Source organism: Triticum aestivum, chromosome 6B (assembly GCF_018294505.1).
Source record: "Triticum aestivum cultivar Chinese Spring chromosome 6B, IWGSC CS RefSeq v2.1, whole genome shotgun sequence".
Taxonomy (NCBI): domain Eukaryota; kingdom Viridiplantae; phylum Streptophyta; class Magnoliopsida; order Poales; family Poaceae; genus Triticum; species Triticum aestivum.
In genome coordinates this window covers 690,353,742-690,372,547 of record NC_057810.1, presented here as the reverse complement: position 1 = coordinate 690,372,547, position 18,806 = coordinate 690,353,742, and the positions used below count along the sequence as shown (strand labels likewise).

General features: G+C 47.9%; 2 protein-coding genes across 3 annotated transcripts; both read right to left on the bottom strand.

Annotated features, from left to right (window-relative positions):
• Positions 1 to 242: 242 nt before the first annotated feature.
• LOC123139312 (formamidase) lies at positions 243 to 4,309 on the bottom strand. Its single transcript, XM_044559117.1, has 7 exons — positions 3,988 to 4,309; positions 3,509 to 3,746; positions 3,234 to 3,424; positions 2,169 to 2,404; positions 1,483 to 1,726; positions 1,268 to 1,375; positions 243 to 628 (listed from the first exon to the last, which is right to left on the bottom strand). Exons 1-7 carry the CDS (start codon positions 4,204 to 4,206, stop codon positions 563 to 565), a joined length of 1,302 nt encoding a protein of 433 aa, XP_044415052.1. The 5' UTR covers positions 4,207 to 4,309; the 3' UTR covers positions 243 to 562.
• Positions 4,310 to 10,560: 6,251 nt separating this feature from the next.
• LOC123139314 (uncharacterized) lies at positions 10,561 to 13,831 on the bottom strand. 2 transcript variants are annotated; one of them, XM_044559121.1, is made up of 5 exons: positions 13,460 to 13,831; positions 12,415 to 13,320; positions 11,953 to 12,105; positions 11,698 to 11,884; positions 10,561 to 10,998 (listed from the first exon to the last, which is right to left on the bottom strand). In XM_044559121.1, exons 2-5 carry the CDS (start codon positions 12,598 to 12,600, stop codon positions 10,955 to 10,957), a joined length of 570 nt encoding a protein of 189 aa, XP_044415056.1. In that variant the 5' UTR covers positions 12,601 to 13,320; positions 13,460 to 13,831; the 3' UTR covers positions 10,561 to 10,954. The 2 variants fall into 2 exon arrangements, 1 of the variants encoding a protein (XP_044415056.1); XR_006469524.1 differs by lacking the exon at positions 12,415 to 13,320 and having other exon boundaries at positions 13,460 to 13,830.
• Positions 13,832 to 18,806: the final 4,975 nt, after the last annotated feature.

Genomic DNA, 18,806 nt, shown 5'->3' with positions numbered 1-18,806 from the left:
GTATCATAGTAAAGTAAGTTATTGAGAACAAAGGAGTTAGTCTCACTATTTTCGTAGAAGTGTTTCATGATTCTCATCTATTATTTCTTAGCAACATAATCATATAAAAAACAAGAGATAAAAGTTACACCTTAAAAATGTATCTGATTTTTGTTCTTTTATTTGACAGAAATAGATAGTTGACGCTTTCGGCACACTAAAGATGATGGCTTGCATTTGCGAGGGCGCTATGCTAGTCTCAATAGTAATCACAAGCAAAATACTTGCATGTCTTACATGATAAAACTTTGCAGCAAGATAAACATTATGGCATATATGTATCTTCATATACGTCTGCTTTACAAATTTTCAAGTGTCTAGAATCAAGAAATCCCACATCACAACTACAAGTCCACATTCCATGCCGCACCTACTGAAATGATTATTCAAATAATAAAGATGGTTATGTAGATTTATTATTAGACAGTAGTCTAAACATGATCATGCATCACTTTAGATATCGACGTTGTGGTGCCCTTGTACCGCCTTGGTCTTGTGCTAATATATATGGTCCACTGTACGTTCATCTCAGAACATCCGGAAATCTTCTCAATTTTGGTCCATTCCCCAGGCGTTTTGGCTTTATATCCTATATATGTTAAAAATTAAATGTCATGCACTGGAGTTTTAAATAAAAATACTCATAACACTGGAAAAACCTATGAATGAAGGAGATACTCTACCAGTGACACGTTCCACTTCCTACTACACAAACTAAGCTTTGTCACTGACATGCATGCTGGTTATATTTGCTGCTAGACCTGATGCTTCAAGTGATATCGGCGAATATCACTTCTCTTGCCGACATGCACCGGTCAAGATCATTTTTTCTTAGGCAACAAGATTATTTGCAACAGAAACATGGGTAGTCTATATACAATTATACACATACTACTACTACTTCAGCCTAATATTGATTAGACTGATGTTTCCATTGAGTAACTGGGTACATATTTAGTATGCAAACCAAACCTAGCAGTATCAACACTGATATGATGTGATACAAAAAACCTCTACTACACATATCTCTACTAACTGTCAATGCACACCACTATTTGGTTTCCTTAGAAAAAAATGTTGCACAAAAGACTTAAGGTATATACAAGATTACACAAAGGAATCAACCACAACCTTGTTATATTCGTATTAAGAAGATGAAAAATAAAAGGCACAAGAATTAACAGATATGATGTCCAGAAGACAGTGTATTGGGGCTATTGCAGGATACCTGGTCGAATATCGCTGTAGGGATGGCAAGTGTCGCCACTGCATTAGGGGCGTCTACTATTCCAGATATCCTACCTTCACATGGACAGCATGACAGTAAAATATAGACCTGCATACAACCCAAAGTTAAGAACTTTTGATAATATCACTCTCACATGATATAGACCTGCATACAACCCAAAATACATTGTTGTAGTTAATAATCCTAGTGCCTACCTGCTCCTTGGAGTACCCAAATCTAGAAAGGTACTCAATGGCGTTGAGAACTGCACGCTTGTAGGCAACTGATGCATCAAGGAAATGTTGTTTCCCCGACTCATCCACGCTGATGCCCTCAAAGACTAACCATTCCGAGAAACGTGGCTCCACCGGACCTATCTCAAAGATAGGATTTACATGAAGTGGTGTTGGACCAACAGGAGTCAAGTATTCCTTCATGCCACCTCTTATGATTTCACACCTACATAAAGTAAATCATTAGAGCTTCACAAGCATACCGCGAGAAGTGAATCACATAGGCAATTCTTATGTTATGCAACTAGCAAATTCAGCTACTCCTATAAGGTTAATCAACTAAGAATTGCAGTTTGTTAGGTACGATATGAATTAACAATGTTGTTAGAAATATAGCTATATGCATTAGTATCTATTTATCTCTGCCCATCTGGATCTTACAGGTCTCAAGCAAGCAACTGTTAAGATGCTTCCTGCTACTGTGCCAGCCTAGTTTCTTGATGACGAATGGTGAAACTTAACAATGGGAATTTCTATTACATTAATGGATCTGGCAATCTGGGTTGTCCAGTAAACAACTACTCCTATGAGACACCAGTCACATTTAAAACACAGTATAATGTGACAAGTATTGGAAAGTGTAGAAAAGAGCAAATTAAGGAAATTACTTTAGCTCAAGGAATCCACTCATTTCTATTGCTCCGCAAAATGAGACTTCACCATCACCTTGGGAGAAGTGCATATCACCAGTACTCAAATTTGCTCCTTCAACAAATACTGGTAGATAAACTTTGGAACCTCTGCTTAGATTCTTTATGTCACAGTTACCCCCATTCTCTCTTCCAGGAATCGTTCTTGCTGCTTCATTTGCAATTTTTTCCCATTCAGCAGTCCCTTCTTGCATCTGCAGAACATTGCATGCATTGTGAACATAGCTCTCTGACCATACATAAACAAAGTATCAATGAACACCGGGCTTATGATTGTTTGGATTGCTAATTATATGAACCTGATCACTGGCAATTTAATTTTATTGAGTATATTCTTCAATATGTTCAGTCTACATCTGCCAGTGGTGGCGATATTTTTTGTTGTTAACTTTTCTCCAACCGTTCTTTGACTCCGTGCCATGGTGGTTAGCCAGACTTGGTCTGTCATCTCTGTAAGGAGTGATTATTAGAGGATTATAGATCTTCTCAGCTGCATCTTGCTGGTGGAGCAGGGCCAAGTGAGGTGAACAAATGGGGATCGGCTCAAGAGATCAAATGGTGTGTCAATCATGATTTAGATCCCAGGTGACCATTTTTTGGCTACGCGTTGTGGCCATCTCTATTCAGCATCAGACAAAAGCGTTTAGCAACAGTACAAAAACATTTTGTTATCTTTCAATTTTTGCAATGGATTCTTCACGCCTTAAACTTTAATGTAGAACATGTAAATCCGTCTATTCCTGAGTTCCTCCAGGTTGTAAAACGCATGCTGATTTTACCAATGCAAGGAAGATGAGGGATCATCCCTGCTTTCAGAAACAAATTACTCCTATATATTTCCTAAATAAATAGTATCCGCGTGCAAAACTGTTGCACTGGAATTATGGGTCACATAACAAAATTAATCATTTTTATTTATTTCTCTGCAAAACGCAAAGCTTACAACTAAGATGCATCGACAGGAAGAAAGTAGAACTTGAAAAGCTGTAAAAGTGAAACCATTCATGAGGCAGCACATCATACCTTCCCAAGTAAGCAGTTGTGGGAGGTTGGTAAGCTAGCAAGAGGTCTCTGGTGTAGAACTTGACACAATTTCAGAGATTCATGACCCGCCTCGACCAATTCTCTTTCCCTTTGGTTCCATATATTGAGAAGCTCAGCTGACGGTGCAGTTCCCACTATACCAGGATGAGTTAACCCCGGAAACCGAACACCTGTGGTATGCGCAAAATGGAACTATTTGAATGATATAGAGCTGAAATGCTTCATTTATAGTAATATATAGCAACAACTTTTACCTGGTATCTGAGGGGAGTGCGTGTAAATTCCTTCGAAATACCAAATGGCTTTTCTTGCACTCGGGAAGTGGTCAGTTAAGAACCCGCCTCCATGCTCCCTTTCAAATGTTCCAGTATAACCCCACTCGTCACCAGGAAGCGGGCCGAGGTTGCATATCTCCACCGCCAGAAGATCACCAGGTGAAGCCGGAACCCCTTCGGCATCAACTACTCTAAGGGGGCCGCTGAGATAGTGAGGCTGTGGAAAACCCATATTCAGTTTGTTGGCACAATTAACACTTGCTTCTATTTGATGCATGCATGCATGAGAGAAATGCTTCTCTACCATAATAAACAGAACATCAAACCATAGTCAACAAATAGGAGCAACTTCCAACCCCGATCTAGATCGAACAGTCTTCGCCGCCTTGTCTAACAAATCCAGCAACTATGCATAAAACAAACATTTCTTCCATAAAAACAAGTGAATGCATACTTACCGCTGCGAAATCCAGAGATTTGATATCATCCGCCGAGTCATCATCTCTAACCTGCCCTCCGGTGCAATCGACCATCTCAACACGGAATAATTCCCCTTGAGTTACATCGGCGACCGGAGGGATATCCGGGTGCCAGCGGTTGTGGAGAGGAACCTCCTGCTCCCATGGCTTCTTCTTCACATCTATGGGCACTACAAGCCTGGGAGTGAGAGGAGCCATGTTAATTTGTTATGCCAGCTTCAGACCTTCATCCCTTTGTAAGACACCCTTCCCGGAAAATGGCGATGCGTACGTAGCCGGCCGAGGTGGGTAATCTTTCAATGCATTCAGGCGTTGTGTGCGTAGGTGGCGGGTGCAGCACATGCAGGTTGAGCCAAAGCTCGGTGATGCAGCACGTCTGGATGTATTGTCACGTCACGCACCGTGTAAGAACGGTTCAGCGGTACTGCAATAATGCAGCCGGCGGAGGGTGGGTGGCATATTGTTCGTTGTCTCTCACATTTTTTTAGAGAAGGAGAAAGACCCCAGCCTCTGCATCTGGACGATCCATACAGTCATTTTATTAATTATTAACACAAGATCTAACAAAGTCATATAACAATAAGACTAAAGCCACCGTCTAAGCAACATCTGTCGCTACTCCTATCCAGTTGATGAAGAAGCGCTGATAGTCTGGGCCTAATACCAAACAGACCTCGCAGCCAAACCTAGCGTCTAAGAGCATCTCCAGCCGCGCCCCCAACAGGCCCCCCAGGCGACTTTTTCGGCGCCGGCGCCAAAAAAACAGCCCAGTCGCGCCCCCAGAACGACGAAAAGCGCCGGTTCGGTCCTTTTTTCCGCCCGGCGGCAGCAGGCCGAACCCGGCGCGCTGGGGGGCGCTTGGGGGCTCCGGCGCAAGGGAAAAGCACGGTTGGCCCACGCCGTCAGGTGAAAAGTCAAGATTTACTTCCCCGACTCGCCTCCCACCCCCCCCCCCCCCCCCCGCGCTCTCGGCCGCAACTAGGTATATCCCCGCACCGCCCCGCCGCCCTTCACCGGTAGGTAGCCATTCCCCGCCAGAAAAATAGGAGAGGTTCGCCGCGACAGCCCCTCCGACACCAGCTGGGCGTTTCCGGCCGCCGTTTCCGGCAGCGGAGGGGCAGTTTAGCGGCGGGTGCACGCCCATCGCGCGCAAGGTGTTCGGCGATTTGCCTGCCTCGGCGATGGACTCGGATGACGAGGAAGTGCTCGCCGCGCTGCTGGAGGAGCAAGCCGAGGCCGACGTCCAGGAAGAAGAGCATCTCATGGTGCTCGCCGCCCTCGCCCAGCTGCTGGCGAGCAATGAAAAGCCGCGGCGAGGTGGCTCGACGCCGGGGCGGGTGAAAGCAAAGAACTGGCATCGTCTCGAAGGCTACTGCATGCTCTACTCCGACTACTTCGCCGATGCTCCACTTCACGGTGACAGAACATTTCGGCGCCGTTATCGGATGAGCAGAAAGCTTTTCCTCCGGATTGTGAATTCCATCCGGGAGTTCGACAACTACTTCAAATGCAAGATGGATTGCACCGGCAAACTTGGATTCACCTCCATCGAGAAATGCACGACAGCAATGAGGATGCTTGCATACGGAGCTCCCGGTGACTCACAGGACGACTATGGGCGCATGGCCGAGTCCACCAGCCTAGAATGTTTCTACAAGTTTTGTCGGGCAGTGGTGGCAGTGTTTGGACTGCAATACTTGAGAACACCCAATGCGGAAGACACTGCTCGGATCCTAGCACAGAATGCAGCAAGAGGATTTCCTGGGATGCTTGGAAGCATCGACTGCATGCATTGGAAATGGAAGAATTGCCCATTTGCTTGGCAGGGGATGTACAAAGGCGCCAAAGGCGGTTGTAGTGTGGTACTTGAGGCGGTGGCCACACAGGACCTCTGGATTTGGCACTCCTTCTTTGGTATGCCAAGAACTCACAATGACATCAACGTGCTGCAGTGCTCTCCTGTCTTTGCCAAGCTTGTTGAAGGTCATTCTCCTCCTATGAACTTCGAGATCAATGGGCGGCAGTACAACAAGGGGTACTATCTAGCTGATGGCATCTATCCGAGATGGTCGACATTTGTCAAGACCATCAAAAACCCTGTGTCTGGAGGCAAGAACGCCTGGTTTGCGAAGATTCAGGAGGCTTGCAGGAAGGATGTCGAGTGGGCATTTGGTGTGCTCCAATCTCGATTTGCTGTTGTCCGGTACTCCGCTCAGACCTGGTCGAAAGATCAAATGTTAGAGATCATGACCTGTTGTGTCATCTTGCACAACATGATCATTGAGAGTGAGCAGGAAGAGCCAGTCTTTGACACTGAACCATACCACCGACAGGGTCCTCTTGCCCAAGTTGATCACCAGCTACCGACAACCTAGACTGCCTACCTCAGTATGCGTCAGGAGATCCGAGACCTACAGGTGCATCATCAACTACAGCAAGATCTGATAGAGCACCTATGGAGGCTCAAGGGCGACACCGGGCACGACGTGTGATGAAATATGAGTTTTTATTTGTTGAACTATATAATTTGTATTGAACTATTTGTTGTTGTACTATTTTGTTGAAGTATTTGAAATTTCTGTGATGAAATATGTGTTAAAAATATTTATGTTGAAAATTGAACGCCGAGCCACGGCGAACAATGCCGAATATGGGCCTATTCTCGCCCATATGGGCCTTTTTTGCCGAAATGGGGCTTCAAAAGTGGGCCAAAATTGGCGACTGGGGGCGACGACTGGGCGCAAAACCGCCCCCAGCGCCGAAAGAATCGTCGGCTCGCCCCCAGGGGCGATGTTTATGCGCCCTGGGGGGCCGAACGGCTGGAGATGCTCTAAGACCTGAGGTCCCAACCAGGACGCCTGCCGGGTATAGGCACCCACCAGTCTGACGTGCTCCTCAATCAGGACGCCTGCCGGGTATGAGGCCGCTGCAGCCACCTGCCACCAATCCATCTTCAGAGTTGTACTGCTGCATCTACCTTACCCGGTCTAGCTGCCGCCGACGCCACCACGACGCCAGACAGCATCACCCTCCTGCGCGAGTCCATCTCCGTGCATCGAGCACCGAGTCTCCACTGCGCCACGTCGCCGAGATCCACTGTCATCAATGGACAAGATAAATCATCGCTCCTCCTCTTGTCCCCTCTAACCAGCACTTGCTCCAAAACAATGCCCCCGGGAGGGAGAACGACGTGCCGTCATCGTCCGATCAGGTACACCCAGATATTTTTCCCGGAACTTCCCGATCAGGCTGACTTGACCTACAACAATAATGCCTCAAGAAGGGAACGACGTCCGCGACACCGCCATCGTCCGCCAAGACAGCAGTCAGGCGCGATTTTCACCGGAAGCCACGTCGTTCCGATCTCACGGCTGACCGGAACCGAATGAACCTCTCCATGAAGACGTATGGTGTCGTCAGAAAGCCGGTTGAGGACCTCCGGCCGTCCCATCCAGGCCCCATCAAGCGCCGCCAGCCGGCCATGGCTGAACCGTGACAGATCTGGCTAGGACGCTAGATCCACGGCCACCGTCGCCGCCCATCGCATAGCGGAGAATCCCACCAGAGGACCTCGCCAGCCCTGGGTTCGCCGGCTGCCACCGCACAGCCAGGACGCCATTGTGGCTGCCGCGTGAAGACCCCGCACGAGGCGCCCCAGCCGCCACATGGGAGATCTGTCGCTTCCCTCCTGCCCTAGCCCTTTAGGCGTCGGGCGCCGCCACCACCGCGGCCAGTGCCGACGGCAGCGGGTTCGCCGGCTGCCGCCGCACAGCCAGGACGCCGACGTGGCTGCCTTCCTCCTGCCCTAGCCATTTAGGCGTCGAGCGCCGCCACCACCGCAGCCAGTGCCGGCGGCAGCGGGTTCGCCGGCTGCCGCTGCACAGCCAGGACACCGCCGTGGCTGCCGCGCAAAGACCCCGCATGAGGCGCCCTGGCCGCCTGATGGGAGATCCGTCGCTTCCCTCCTGCCCTAGCCCTGTAGGCGTCGGGCGCGCCACCACCACGGCCAGTGCCGGTGGCAGCAGGTTCGCCGGCTGCCGCCGCACAGCCAGGACGCCGTCGTGGCTACCGCGCGAAGACCCCGCACGAGGCGCCCCAGCCGCCTGATGGGAGATCCATCTCTTCCCTCCTGCCCTAGCCCCGTCACCACCGCGACCAGTGTCGGCGGCAGCGACGGCAGCGATCTGCCTCGCGGGAAGGCTGGCGGCGCGAGGAATTAGGTCCCCCTGGCGTCGCCCTGGGTGGCGGCGCGAGGGGGTCGCGCCGGGCTTCGGGGTGGATGGAGAGAGGATGTCGGGAGGATTCCGGATATGTGCTTGGCTGGGCCGGAGGTGGCCGGAGGAGGGAGATCAGCCGCTGGCGGCGGCGGTGGCTGCGCGAGCGCGAGATGGGAAGGCGCGCGAGACAGGAAGGAGCGCGGCGGTGGCTCTTAAAATTGGGGGAGAATTTCACTTCCCCGGCCTCTGCACCAACTAGGGATGCATACGGCCATTTTGGTATAAACATGGTCCTCATAATTTTTTAAATGAGTATCAAGATATTTTTTTGATGAGTTATTTCACTACACACCAAACTTGATCCTCAATAAATAGGGAAAACTCATGTGCATCACCTGTCAATTTTAGAAATTGAACTCGGATGGTTAGAATACACAATCATATGCCCAACCACTGAGTCAAGGCTCTCTTTACAATTGTCTCTCACATGCGTCTATGAATTCTGGTGAAGTCTCACTCTCTACATATATTCTCAGTATATCACCATCGCCGGCCGGCAAGGCGGTGATTGGATCCTGCCACTACTCGCTGCTCACTGCATCCAGCCAGCACAATGGCCGCTCCACCCTCGCCAAAACAAACAGGCAAAACCGTTATTTATTGATCAAAATCTTTGACTAGCTTGCACGTACGCGTACACTCGATGGCCGGCAAGGCGACGGCTGAATCTTTAGTTTTTTGATCAGGCGATGGCTGGATCTTGACTGCCTGGAAAAACGTATGCTAGCCGTGGCTGTGTCGGCGGTGACTGCGTCGGGGCTGAGCAAGCCAACCTTCCCGAACTCACCGCCGACATATAGCAGTGGCATACTCAGCTCCGACGGTCGTGCACAAACATAACTAGCGCACGACATATAGCACGAACCCTCCTCCGATGCGCCGGAGCCAAGATGACTATAGCAGTGGCATACTGGCATACATGCAATTCGGCATCAGTCTCTGCTGATCAAACTTACATCAGGCTTGGATGTTCGGCATCATCCTTGTATCGGGTCGCCTTTTCTTTTCCTTTTTCAAATCCTGACTGGTCGATGTCTTTGTTAATTCAAAATCGGGCTCCGATTCTTCTTGAGCCTTTATTCTTAAAAAAGAAACATCAGGCTTGGACAAACAGTGGAAAACTATGAGGGAAGTGCATGCAGTCTCCACTTATGGATGGAAGCACTCTATTTCTATCTACCATCAGTTGCAGATTATTTTCATTTTGACATAAAAATACTCTTTATTGCAAGGTGATCACCATATTATCTTTTACAAGAGTATCAACATTTTTTAGGGTGGATCTTCCATCCACCCCGCACATACCTTACTTCTAACTAGTTTGGCTAAATCATGTGCAACACAATTAGTCTTTATAAGAGCATGCTCAAAATAATATACGGGAAATCACACGCAAGGTGATATATATCATCAAAAACTGTCACCCATAGACCGAAAAGCGACCTCCATTCTTCATTGTCCCTATCACCTCGAGGTTGTCGGAGTTCACCTCTATGCGGTTACACCCGACTGTAGTTGCCAAATTGAGACCAAACCGTAAGGCCAATGCCTCGGCCATAAGCACATCTTCGCACCAATCAATTTTCCCTTTCCTACTGCGACGAATCTACCATTCGAGTCTAATGACAGTGCTATGCGAGCCCTTGAGTAAATCTGAGTCAAAAGCCCCATCCACATTTAGTTTCACATAGTTGCTCCTTGGTCTTTCCCAGCCATGTCGCTTGATCGTCGCCTTTACATCACTTGCCATAGTATAGTTAGCAACAAACTTTCTAATTGTCATTGCTATGAACTTAGGTTCAACGGCCTTTTCATTATGCACTAACTTTCTCCTCTATCACCATAAATACCAGGAACCAATAGCAATTGCATCCGTTCAATTCCCCAGACTGAGGACCACACTTTCTTCAACTGGTTGTAGCAATAAATATTCTAGCACAGTTTCTCCCAACATGATCGACAGCACGTGGAGATTCATAAAGGGTGTCATACCCTCCAACTGATGTGTAAATTAATAAAGTGGACATGAAGATTGAGTAAGCATATGAAGCACCAAAGAAATGACAACCCTGTCATTGTCGATGCCAGTATATCAAGAGGGAGCTTCACCAGACCATTTACACAAAAGGTTAGTATCCGGACTTCGCTTATGATACACGGCGACAGAAGAAGATGCATGCACAGAAATCAGGGGTTGCCCCCTTAAAACCGGGTTCAGGTGCCGCATCCCATCCCAGACAAAGCCCAACATGGCAACATCTCGACACTCTGCACCTAAGATTTAATGAAGCGAGACTTCCTGCAAGACAAACTTACGCAGTCAAACAGGGCACACGAGCCCAATTTCCATTAGACATGGCAAAGTCCCGGCCCAATTTCCATCTCTGATAACGGAAACAGAGCAACCTTCTGACTAACCATGACACAGCAGGACTTCAACCAACTGGAAACTGTTCTGGTGATCTGCTGGCTCGCACTAAACATTCAACACACCAAGGTTTTTTTCAGGAAATGGACCGGAAGGTAGAAAGCGAGAAAACTAAATGCAGCGATAACGGCCAGCAAAGGACCGCCCTTGCAGACTAACAAAAGGCTTTACGCCTACAATACGACCAAGCCCACATCTTAATTGCCTTGAGTGGTGGAAGCAGCACGGTCCGGTGCTGCACCTACAAAGGAAGCAGTGGCAGCGGGTCCTTCTGGAAACTGAAAACTGCACAAAACATGACAGTGCACAATAAGTTTGGTACCAAGATGCCCTTGATAGATATACACAGGAGAATAGAGTTCGGCCATGTGAGGGCGACATATACATGACCATTCAGATAGGTCTCAAGACTCAAGTGGTTTCACATAGTACTGCCGCATGCGTGTAATTTGTATATCAAACTGATCTCACGAACAGCAGGCTAGGAGCAACAGTGAAAACAAGAAGGCAATGCAGTTTCTCTTTGCTAGATGGACACGAGACACTACATTCTAGGATTATATACCTTGTTATTCTATAAAGAAAGGAATATATCTTCTCAGTAAAATTTAATCTATCAACTAGAACAACAGCAAAAGTAAACTGCACTTCCGAGATAAAACAGCTCCTAGCTTCATCAGTAAATATACAGTGCAAAGAGAAGAAAATCAACACAACTAATTTTGCATGGCACTGATTTATAGGATGAATGACGATATTTTCTAACTAATGTACTCCAACCAGTATTTACAGAGTAACTAAATTTGTTGGAATTTAACGGCCATTCTGAACTCCACCAGCGTGCAATCCAGTTAATACTAAAGGACAATGAATACTGAATATGAATGGATTTATACAGCTAATGTAGTTACAGTAGACGTGTTAGAACAAATAGGAAAATTGCACAAACATATGGGACATGAAGAACGAAAATAGGCAACTTACAGTATGAGGGTGAGGATGGAGCCTTTATGCTAATGTGATCACGGAGTATGCCACATGTCCATAAGATCTTCAAAATTTTGCGAATGTCCTCATCAACCTCATCACATTCGATATTGACAACCTTGAGGTGCGCACACATGAATGATTGTTCTATTGTTTTTTGGGCCCCTCTTGCTCTAGTGAGGTTCTATATAATGCAAAACATTCAGTAAGACAATAGCACATATGTGACGATACCTTATACACAGAACATACCTTTATACCACCAAGCTGAAGAGTGAGCATCTCAAGAAGTGGAGAGTGTTGGAGAATGCAAACTAGGTCAATAGCTGTGAACCATTCATTGAGTAACAGAGTCTTTAAGTTGCAAAATATTGGGCACCATTCCAAATCCCATGTATAGATAAACTGGACAGATTGCAAATGAACAAAAAAGAAGTCAACAACGGGTTGATACTTTTAGTTCCAAAAGTAACTAAGAAGAGACAAAACTAGACCTCAAGCACCAGAAGTATCACATTTTATCTGATTAAGACGCTATGTTACTAATTGATTGACTTGAGAGCCATTGGTATAGACAGAATCATGGAAGTATCGAACTGTGGTGATGAAAAGAAAGCAAGTTGCTTATATGCAGATCTAAGAATTGATATTACAAGGCAAACTGCAGGTAGCAAATGACACTAAGGGTAAGAAAGGCAGTAAGTGTAAACATACCACTTGACGTACAGCTATCAACTCCAAATTGACAGCATTGGACAGACCATTGAGAAGCACACCTCCCTCTACGGGATAAGTATGACAACCACAGTCATACAAACCACAACCCTTCAGGTGCATATCTTCACACCAATCGTGACATGCACGCTTAAGCCCGACATAGGCTGTTACCAGAGATGGCATGTCCTCAAGGAAAGGGGTCACGCCATCAAAATCATCAACTTGCAATGAGACAAGATCCGGGGCACAAATCCGAATGCGGAAATCCAGAGGGACCACGCAGAAATCGGTGATGCAAAGACGCTTCAGTGACTTGGATGATATCTCCCGCGCATAAATGCTGCAATGCCGCAGCTTGAGATCCTCTAATACCGGGCAGCCGCTGAAGTCTAAACCAGGGAATTCTAGGCAAACCCAGTGAAGGTCTATGGCCTTCAGGTGCTGGGAGATGAGAGGCACATCGAATATTGGTGGGTCAAGGCCATCAATGTCCTCGACGTCAACGGGGCTGAGTGTGAGCTCCTCGGTCTGGCATGCTAGCACATAACCAATCAACAGCTTGGTGGTGTTCGTGAACGCTTCCGGCGGATCACCGGGATAGACATTGATCTCACACTTGATGAGAGGCGAGTGCCCGCGGAGGCTGGTGACCAGCTTCGCCAGCTGCTCGAAACGCTCGCAGCTACAGGCACTCACCTCTTGTCAAAGAAGAGGATCAGGCTGGTCACGCGTCTCCAAAGGTCACGCCACCGAGTGTCGAGCACGCAGGTCTGCAGGGCATCGTCCGCTGGCAGAAAGGACAGGACATGCCGGAGGAGCTCGTCGGGCAGGACGCGGAAGGGATCCTCGCCGCCTGCAGCAGCAATGGTATGCATTCCGTCGAGCAGGTGGCGGGCAACCCTTCTGTAGGAGAGCACAGAAATGAGCAGAACAATCAACAAGCGAAGGTCGAAACCCTAGTTAAATCTAGCATCGCCAAATCAGTGAATCTTTTCTCTTTCTGTAGGCAGCAAGCTGCAAAAAAATGGAGGCAGCATCTCACCTCAACTCGCGGACAGCGGGAAGCGCCGGTCGCTGGCAACCGCCGGGGAAATGGCAGATCTGAAGTCCTCCACCCTCCGCGTGCCCGCCCAGTCGAACCCCGCGTCAATTTCCCTCTCCCAACGCGTTGGACGGGTGCAAGCAATTAGCGAGCGAGCGTCCGACGGGAAGACCTCTGTTACTTCGCGCCGGAGGGGGGCTAGTGAAGCGCCTGAGCAGCGGAAGAAGGGGTGGCAGCTGGGCCGCGATCGCGGGCACGGGGGGTCGACGGCGCGCCTTGAGCCGCCGTCTGCACGCGGCAAATCGCCGGCGCAGAGAGGGTCGTTGGCTCGTGGCTCCAGTGAGTGGAGAGACGAACAGAGGAGGAAGAGGACCGAATTCCTTTTTTTTTTAAATAACCACATACTCCCTCCGTCCCAAAATGTAAGATGTTTTTTGACACTAAATGCGTCTTATATTATGGGACGGAGGGAGTATATTTCATTGTACAAATGTACTCCGTATTACAAAGAGTACATATATGCTCATTACAGGAGACGCACATATAGTTGTCATGCAAATATTGCATCAAAGACTTCACAAGTAAAACTAGAATTTCACTTCGGCAGAATCTTGTGCCCCGCCAAAACATCGCCCACCATTGTCCTCCACCGTCGCCGAGGCAACGTCGAAGAAAGAGGGGAACTGCCTTCATACCAAGATCTAGAGAAGCACCTTTGCATACGAGGATACTTTTTGAGCCGATGAACCGGACCGCCGCAAGCGACGAGGCCGAGACTTTGTGGCATGTCGGCCGAAGTTCTTCCCCGTGTCCGCTAGATCTCAGCGCCATCTACTTCATTCGATGAGATCGAAGAAGTGAAACGCCACTGCATTCTGCCATCCACGCACCCCATTGCAAGACACCAAACACAATCATAACAATCGACACCAACACCACCTGAGAAAGTGTTGAGCACCAACCATCAAACACAAATCTTACCGGATCTGAAGATCGGCAAGAAGACCGAGCCACCTGCTCCCCAGCACCGACCATTAGAGCGCTACCGAGATGGAGGAAGAGCAGAAGCAAATTATTTCGACGCGGCGCCGTCTCCACCATTAAAGCAGCACCTCTTTAAACAAACTATGGCTATCCTACATCTCTACCGGAGAGAAACTGTCGGGGTCCCTGCCCGCTCCTGCCGCTGGAACAGCAAACAGAGACGGACGAGGACCCAGCGTCGCCGGCGCCCGGTGGTGTAGAGGAAAGCAAATTTTCGCCTCCTGTATCGCCTCTGCGCAGCGGTTCCAGGAGCGAACCGTTTCGTACAAAAATAGTGAGGACCAAATTTCTTATGGGCGACGCTACGCGTCGAACGGCGGATAATAAGAAAATATCCGCCGCCTCGCTAACCATTCAATCAACACATTAATAGCTGTCCGATATACCCGCATAAGTAGCCACTTCTTTGTAATAAGATTGGTGTTGTAGACGGTTCAAAAAAAATATTGGTGTTGTAGAAGACCCTCTGCAACAACAAGCTTGTGGCAATCACCACCGCCTATACGTTTTTATTTTTCGCAACAAAGGTCTTGTTGCAGGAATTTTTGCAATGAAGGCCTTGTTGCAGGAATTTTCGCAACAGAGGTCTTGTTGCAGAAATTTTGGTAATGCGTTTTTTTTTTGCAACAAAGGTCTTATTGCAGATTTTTTTTTTGCAATAAATGTCTTGTTGCAGAAAATGTAAAGATTGATAGAATCCTTTTGCAACATGGGTCGTGTTCCAGATTTTTTTTTTGCAACTAGGATCATGTTGCAGAATTTCTTTGCAAATGAAGAACTTGACATGACGGAGAAGGTTTCGGCGGTAGGAGGAGCTTGAGGTGGTGGTGCCATGGCCGACCACGGCCGAGTTGGCCGTTGGTGTCAAATGGCAGCCGCCTGTGTTTCAGACGCCTCGCCAGTCGCGGTTGTGGTATGCGTGGTGGTGCCGCTTGCAACTTCAATGCTCCAGGCATGTTGCTCACCGCCGTTATCATGGCCGGTGGCTGGACTTGGGTTGTCCATCATTGCTAGCAAACACCGTCCGTGCTTTGTAGAAGATGATTGATGCAAGCGGTTGCAAATTAATAAAGGGAAGAAATGAGTGGAGGGAAGAGGTTCGAGAAGAGATAAGGTTAGGAAGAGAGATGTGGATGGACCATGGGGACACGTGTTGTTCTGCGGAGGTGGATGACGCATTGGAGTTTTCCGCCGGCTGGAGGGAAGCTTTTCCCATCCTTATATTTCATTTCTTACAATTTGCTTTCTTTTTGCAAGAAAATATTTCTTTCCTTTTTGGCGCTCGGTCTCTTTTCTTCTTAAACTCAACCGATCTTCATTTTGCTCCCTTCACGACACTTCCGTCAGTTTTGACACATAATGGTGTAGGGTCTAATAATTTTTGGGAAAAAAAGTCTAATATAAAAGAAAAAAGTTCATTTTACTACCCTGAAAAAAGTTCTTGTTCACATAACCCCCTGATCTTTTTTCAGTTCCCTTACCCCCCTAAACAATCCCAAACCGGGCAAAAACCATCCTTGGCTGGTTTTGCCCATACCGGATGCTGACGTGGACACAGTCAAAGGCGGTATTTGGCCTGTGGGTGGGGCCCTCTCAGCTAGACACACTCATTGACTGTTGGGCCCGGTCAAATATGACACATGGGGCCCACATTTCGGTTGCATGGAGATTAACAAGGGACTAATTTAGCCCTAATTGCATCATTAACAGAAGGGGACCCACATGTCAATATCTCAGACTAACCCTAGTGATGAAGGGGACCCACATGTCAATGTCTCAGATTAACAGAAGGGGACCTAAACTAATGATGCCACATCAGCGTGGTCCTGCTCCAAGATCGCCGGCGTGGAGGGCTTCAGCGGCGGCGCATCGGCGCGGTCGTGCTCAAGCGCAGCCGTGCGCAGAGGAGGCCGGGGCGACGGTCAAGGCGGCTGCTGTCGTGGAATTAACACGTCAGATGTCCTCATGAAAGGACTTAGTCGCGGAGCCATCGCTACGGGTTAGCTTGAAGGGGTTAAACCAGACAAGGGACACGGGAAGTTTATACTAGTTCGGCCCCTTCGATGAAGGTAAAAGCCTACGTCTAGTTGTGATGGGATTGATTGGGTTTCGATGATCAGGGAGCGGATACGCTTTGCCTGAGTCTCGAGTTGTTGTCTGTTGTCCCTGAACCGCCGCCGGGTCATCCCTTTATATACACAGCTTGACGCCCGGCCGGTCTACAGAGTCCCGAGGCCGACTCATACAAGGATCCGGCTCGGTCTCTCTTTTCCTAACTTACAATACAAGTTACGTGATTATGGTGGTTTACCACTACGGGCCCTAATCCGCTTTTGGGCTCCGGGCCTCTAAGCTTCATAGTAAAACGCCATCTTCTGAGTCTTCATGGGCTTCAATATAGTTGAGGGTAAACCGGCCCCTCCTGGGCGGTTTATACTCAGTAGTTATATCCCCAATATTAGGCCCCAGATTGATTTAAACCTGTTCATGTCAATCTTCAATACTTAGAAAAATCCTGTGAACATCTTCCTTCGTCTCTGTAAACCGCCACGACGTCTTCTTTTATAAACTTTGTTAAACCGGCATGACGTCATCCTCTGGATACAACAACGGATCATCATGATGTCATCTCTGTAAAAAACAAATAAAAAGATTCCCTTCATTTAATGTCATCCCGGAAATCGAGGCGACAGCTGCGCCACTTGCCGCTTTGGATTCCTCGATTCTCGTGCCTATCACTTATCTTCCTTCCCTGTTATAAATAAGCCCAACGAGCACTTTCATTTTCTCCCCTTTCTTCTCATCTTCTTCCTCGCGACCCGAAGAACCCCAGCGCCGCCGCCGCCGCCGTCGATCTTCGAATCTGCACCGACCAAGGCCGTTGCATCACCCTATTTGTTCCAGAGACCCTACCGCGCTCCTCCGCCGCTGAGTGGCTCTGGTAAGTTCTCTTCCCTATAACCCTAGATCTCCATTAGGGTTCCAAGTTCATCCATGTTCGTCGCCGTTCATCAGTTCTTCTGTGTTCCTCCTTCTAGTCTTTTCTACTGAATATACATATGTGCGCCTGATAGTTTTAAACTACAGCTAGATCCATGTTGTTAGTTCACCATACTGAAGCATCTTACTGCTTCTGAGTAGACTCCGTCTGGTTCGTCTCTGTTCCTCTTTATCGCCATTGTAGGGCTCAGGAATATTTCCTTCAATTATCCATGATAGATCCAAAATTGTACTACGATATTGTGAAACATGTTTCTGCAACACTTAGTAGATTTTCAATTCTGGCCCTTCTGCCTAGGGGCGGTTTAACCTTTGATAGTCAGTCCGCCATACACCATTAGCCCTCACTTAAACCGCCAACTTGATTTGAACGGCAATTTTTCGGTTTAACACTGAATATTACACTTTAAACCGTCAATTGTAAACCAGCCTTTATTTTTCCTTTCACAGTTTGCCTTTCGAGATGACAAAACAATTCTCTGCTTGCAATTGGGTTCTGTCCCGGATCACGGAGACACAAATCAACGGATATGTTACCACTGGCGCTTTAGCCTCAAAAAGGGTCCTTCATTGGCGAGTTCCGGGCTCTGAATGCCCACCTGAACCTAAAGATGGAGAAGTGATTGTGTTTATGCAATACTTAGACCGGGGATTCAGCCCGCCCGGATCAAAAAAATTCCGGGATGTCCTCGCAAGCTTCCAACTCCATCCACAAGATATTGGACCGAACTCCGTGTCCAATATATGCAACTTTCAAGTATTCTGCAAAGTCTACCTTCAATAAGAACCATCTGTGGAGTTGTTCCGAGATTTTTTCCATTTGAACCGCCGTACAGAGTTCTCCGATGGTCCCAACATCGAGCTTGGTGGTGTTTCAATTCAAAAGAGGAAAGAAGTTGACTTCCCTCATGCAAAACATCATAGCCATCCCAAAGATTGGAACCAAACTTGGTTTTATTGCGGGAACACTGCCCCTGATGGAGAAAACCCTTTGCCGAGATACCGCCCTCACCGGCTTAGCAATGGTCATCCATTACCTTCACGCTTAACCGCCGCAGAACGGAAGACTTTTGCGCCTCAACTCGCCAACCTCCGAGCTCTCATGGCCAATGGTTTGACTGGCATTGATCTCGTCCGCTGTTGGGTTGCTTGGGGCATTCTGCCTTTAAGCCGCCGCCCCGGATTGATGCATGAATACACTGGCAACGTCAAAGATCCTCAACGATATCATGAAATAGTAATAACAGACCTTGAAGTTACTGAGTCTGTAAAGAAGATGCTTGATGAAACAATCTCTCCATGC

Excerpts from the sequence above, each read along its gene's own strand:
- LOC123139312 (XM_044559117.1), bottom strand. The coding sequence starts at position 4,206 with ATGGCTCCTCTCACTCCCAGGCTTGTAGTGCCCATAGATGTGAAGAAG. Across the intron at positions 3,747-3,987 it reads AATCTCTGGATTTCGCAGCG|CCTCACTATCTCAGCGGCCC; the intron begins GTAAGTATGCAT and ends GGTTTTCCACAG. Across the intron at positions 1,376-1,482 it reads TTGGGTACTCCAAGGAGCAG|GTCTATATTTTACTGTCATG; the intron begins GTAGGCACTAGG and ends GGTTGTATGCAG.
- LOC123139314 (XM_044559121.1), bottom strand. The coding sequence starts at position 12,600 with ATGCCATCTCTGGTAACAGCCTATGTCGGGCTTAAGCGTGCATGTCAC. Across the intron at positions 12,106-12,414 it reads TGATAGCTGTACGTCAAGTG|TTTATCTATACATGGGATTT; the intron begins GTATGTTTACAC and ends CAATCTGTCCAG. Across the intron at positions 10,999-11,697 it reads TCCATCCTCACCCTCATACT|TTTTCAGTTTCCAGAAGGAC; the intron begins GTAAGTTGCCTA and ends TGTTTTGTGCAG.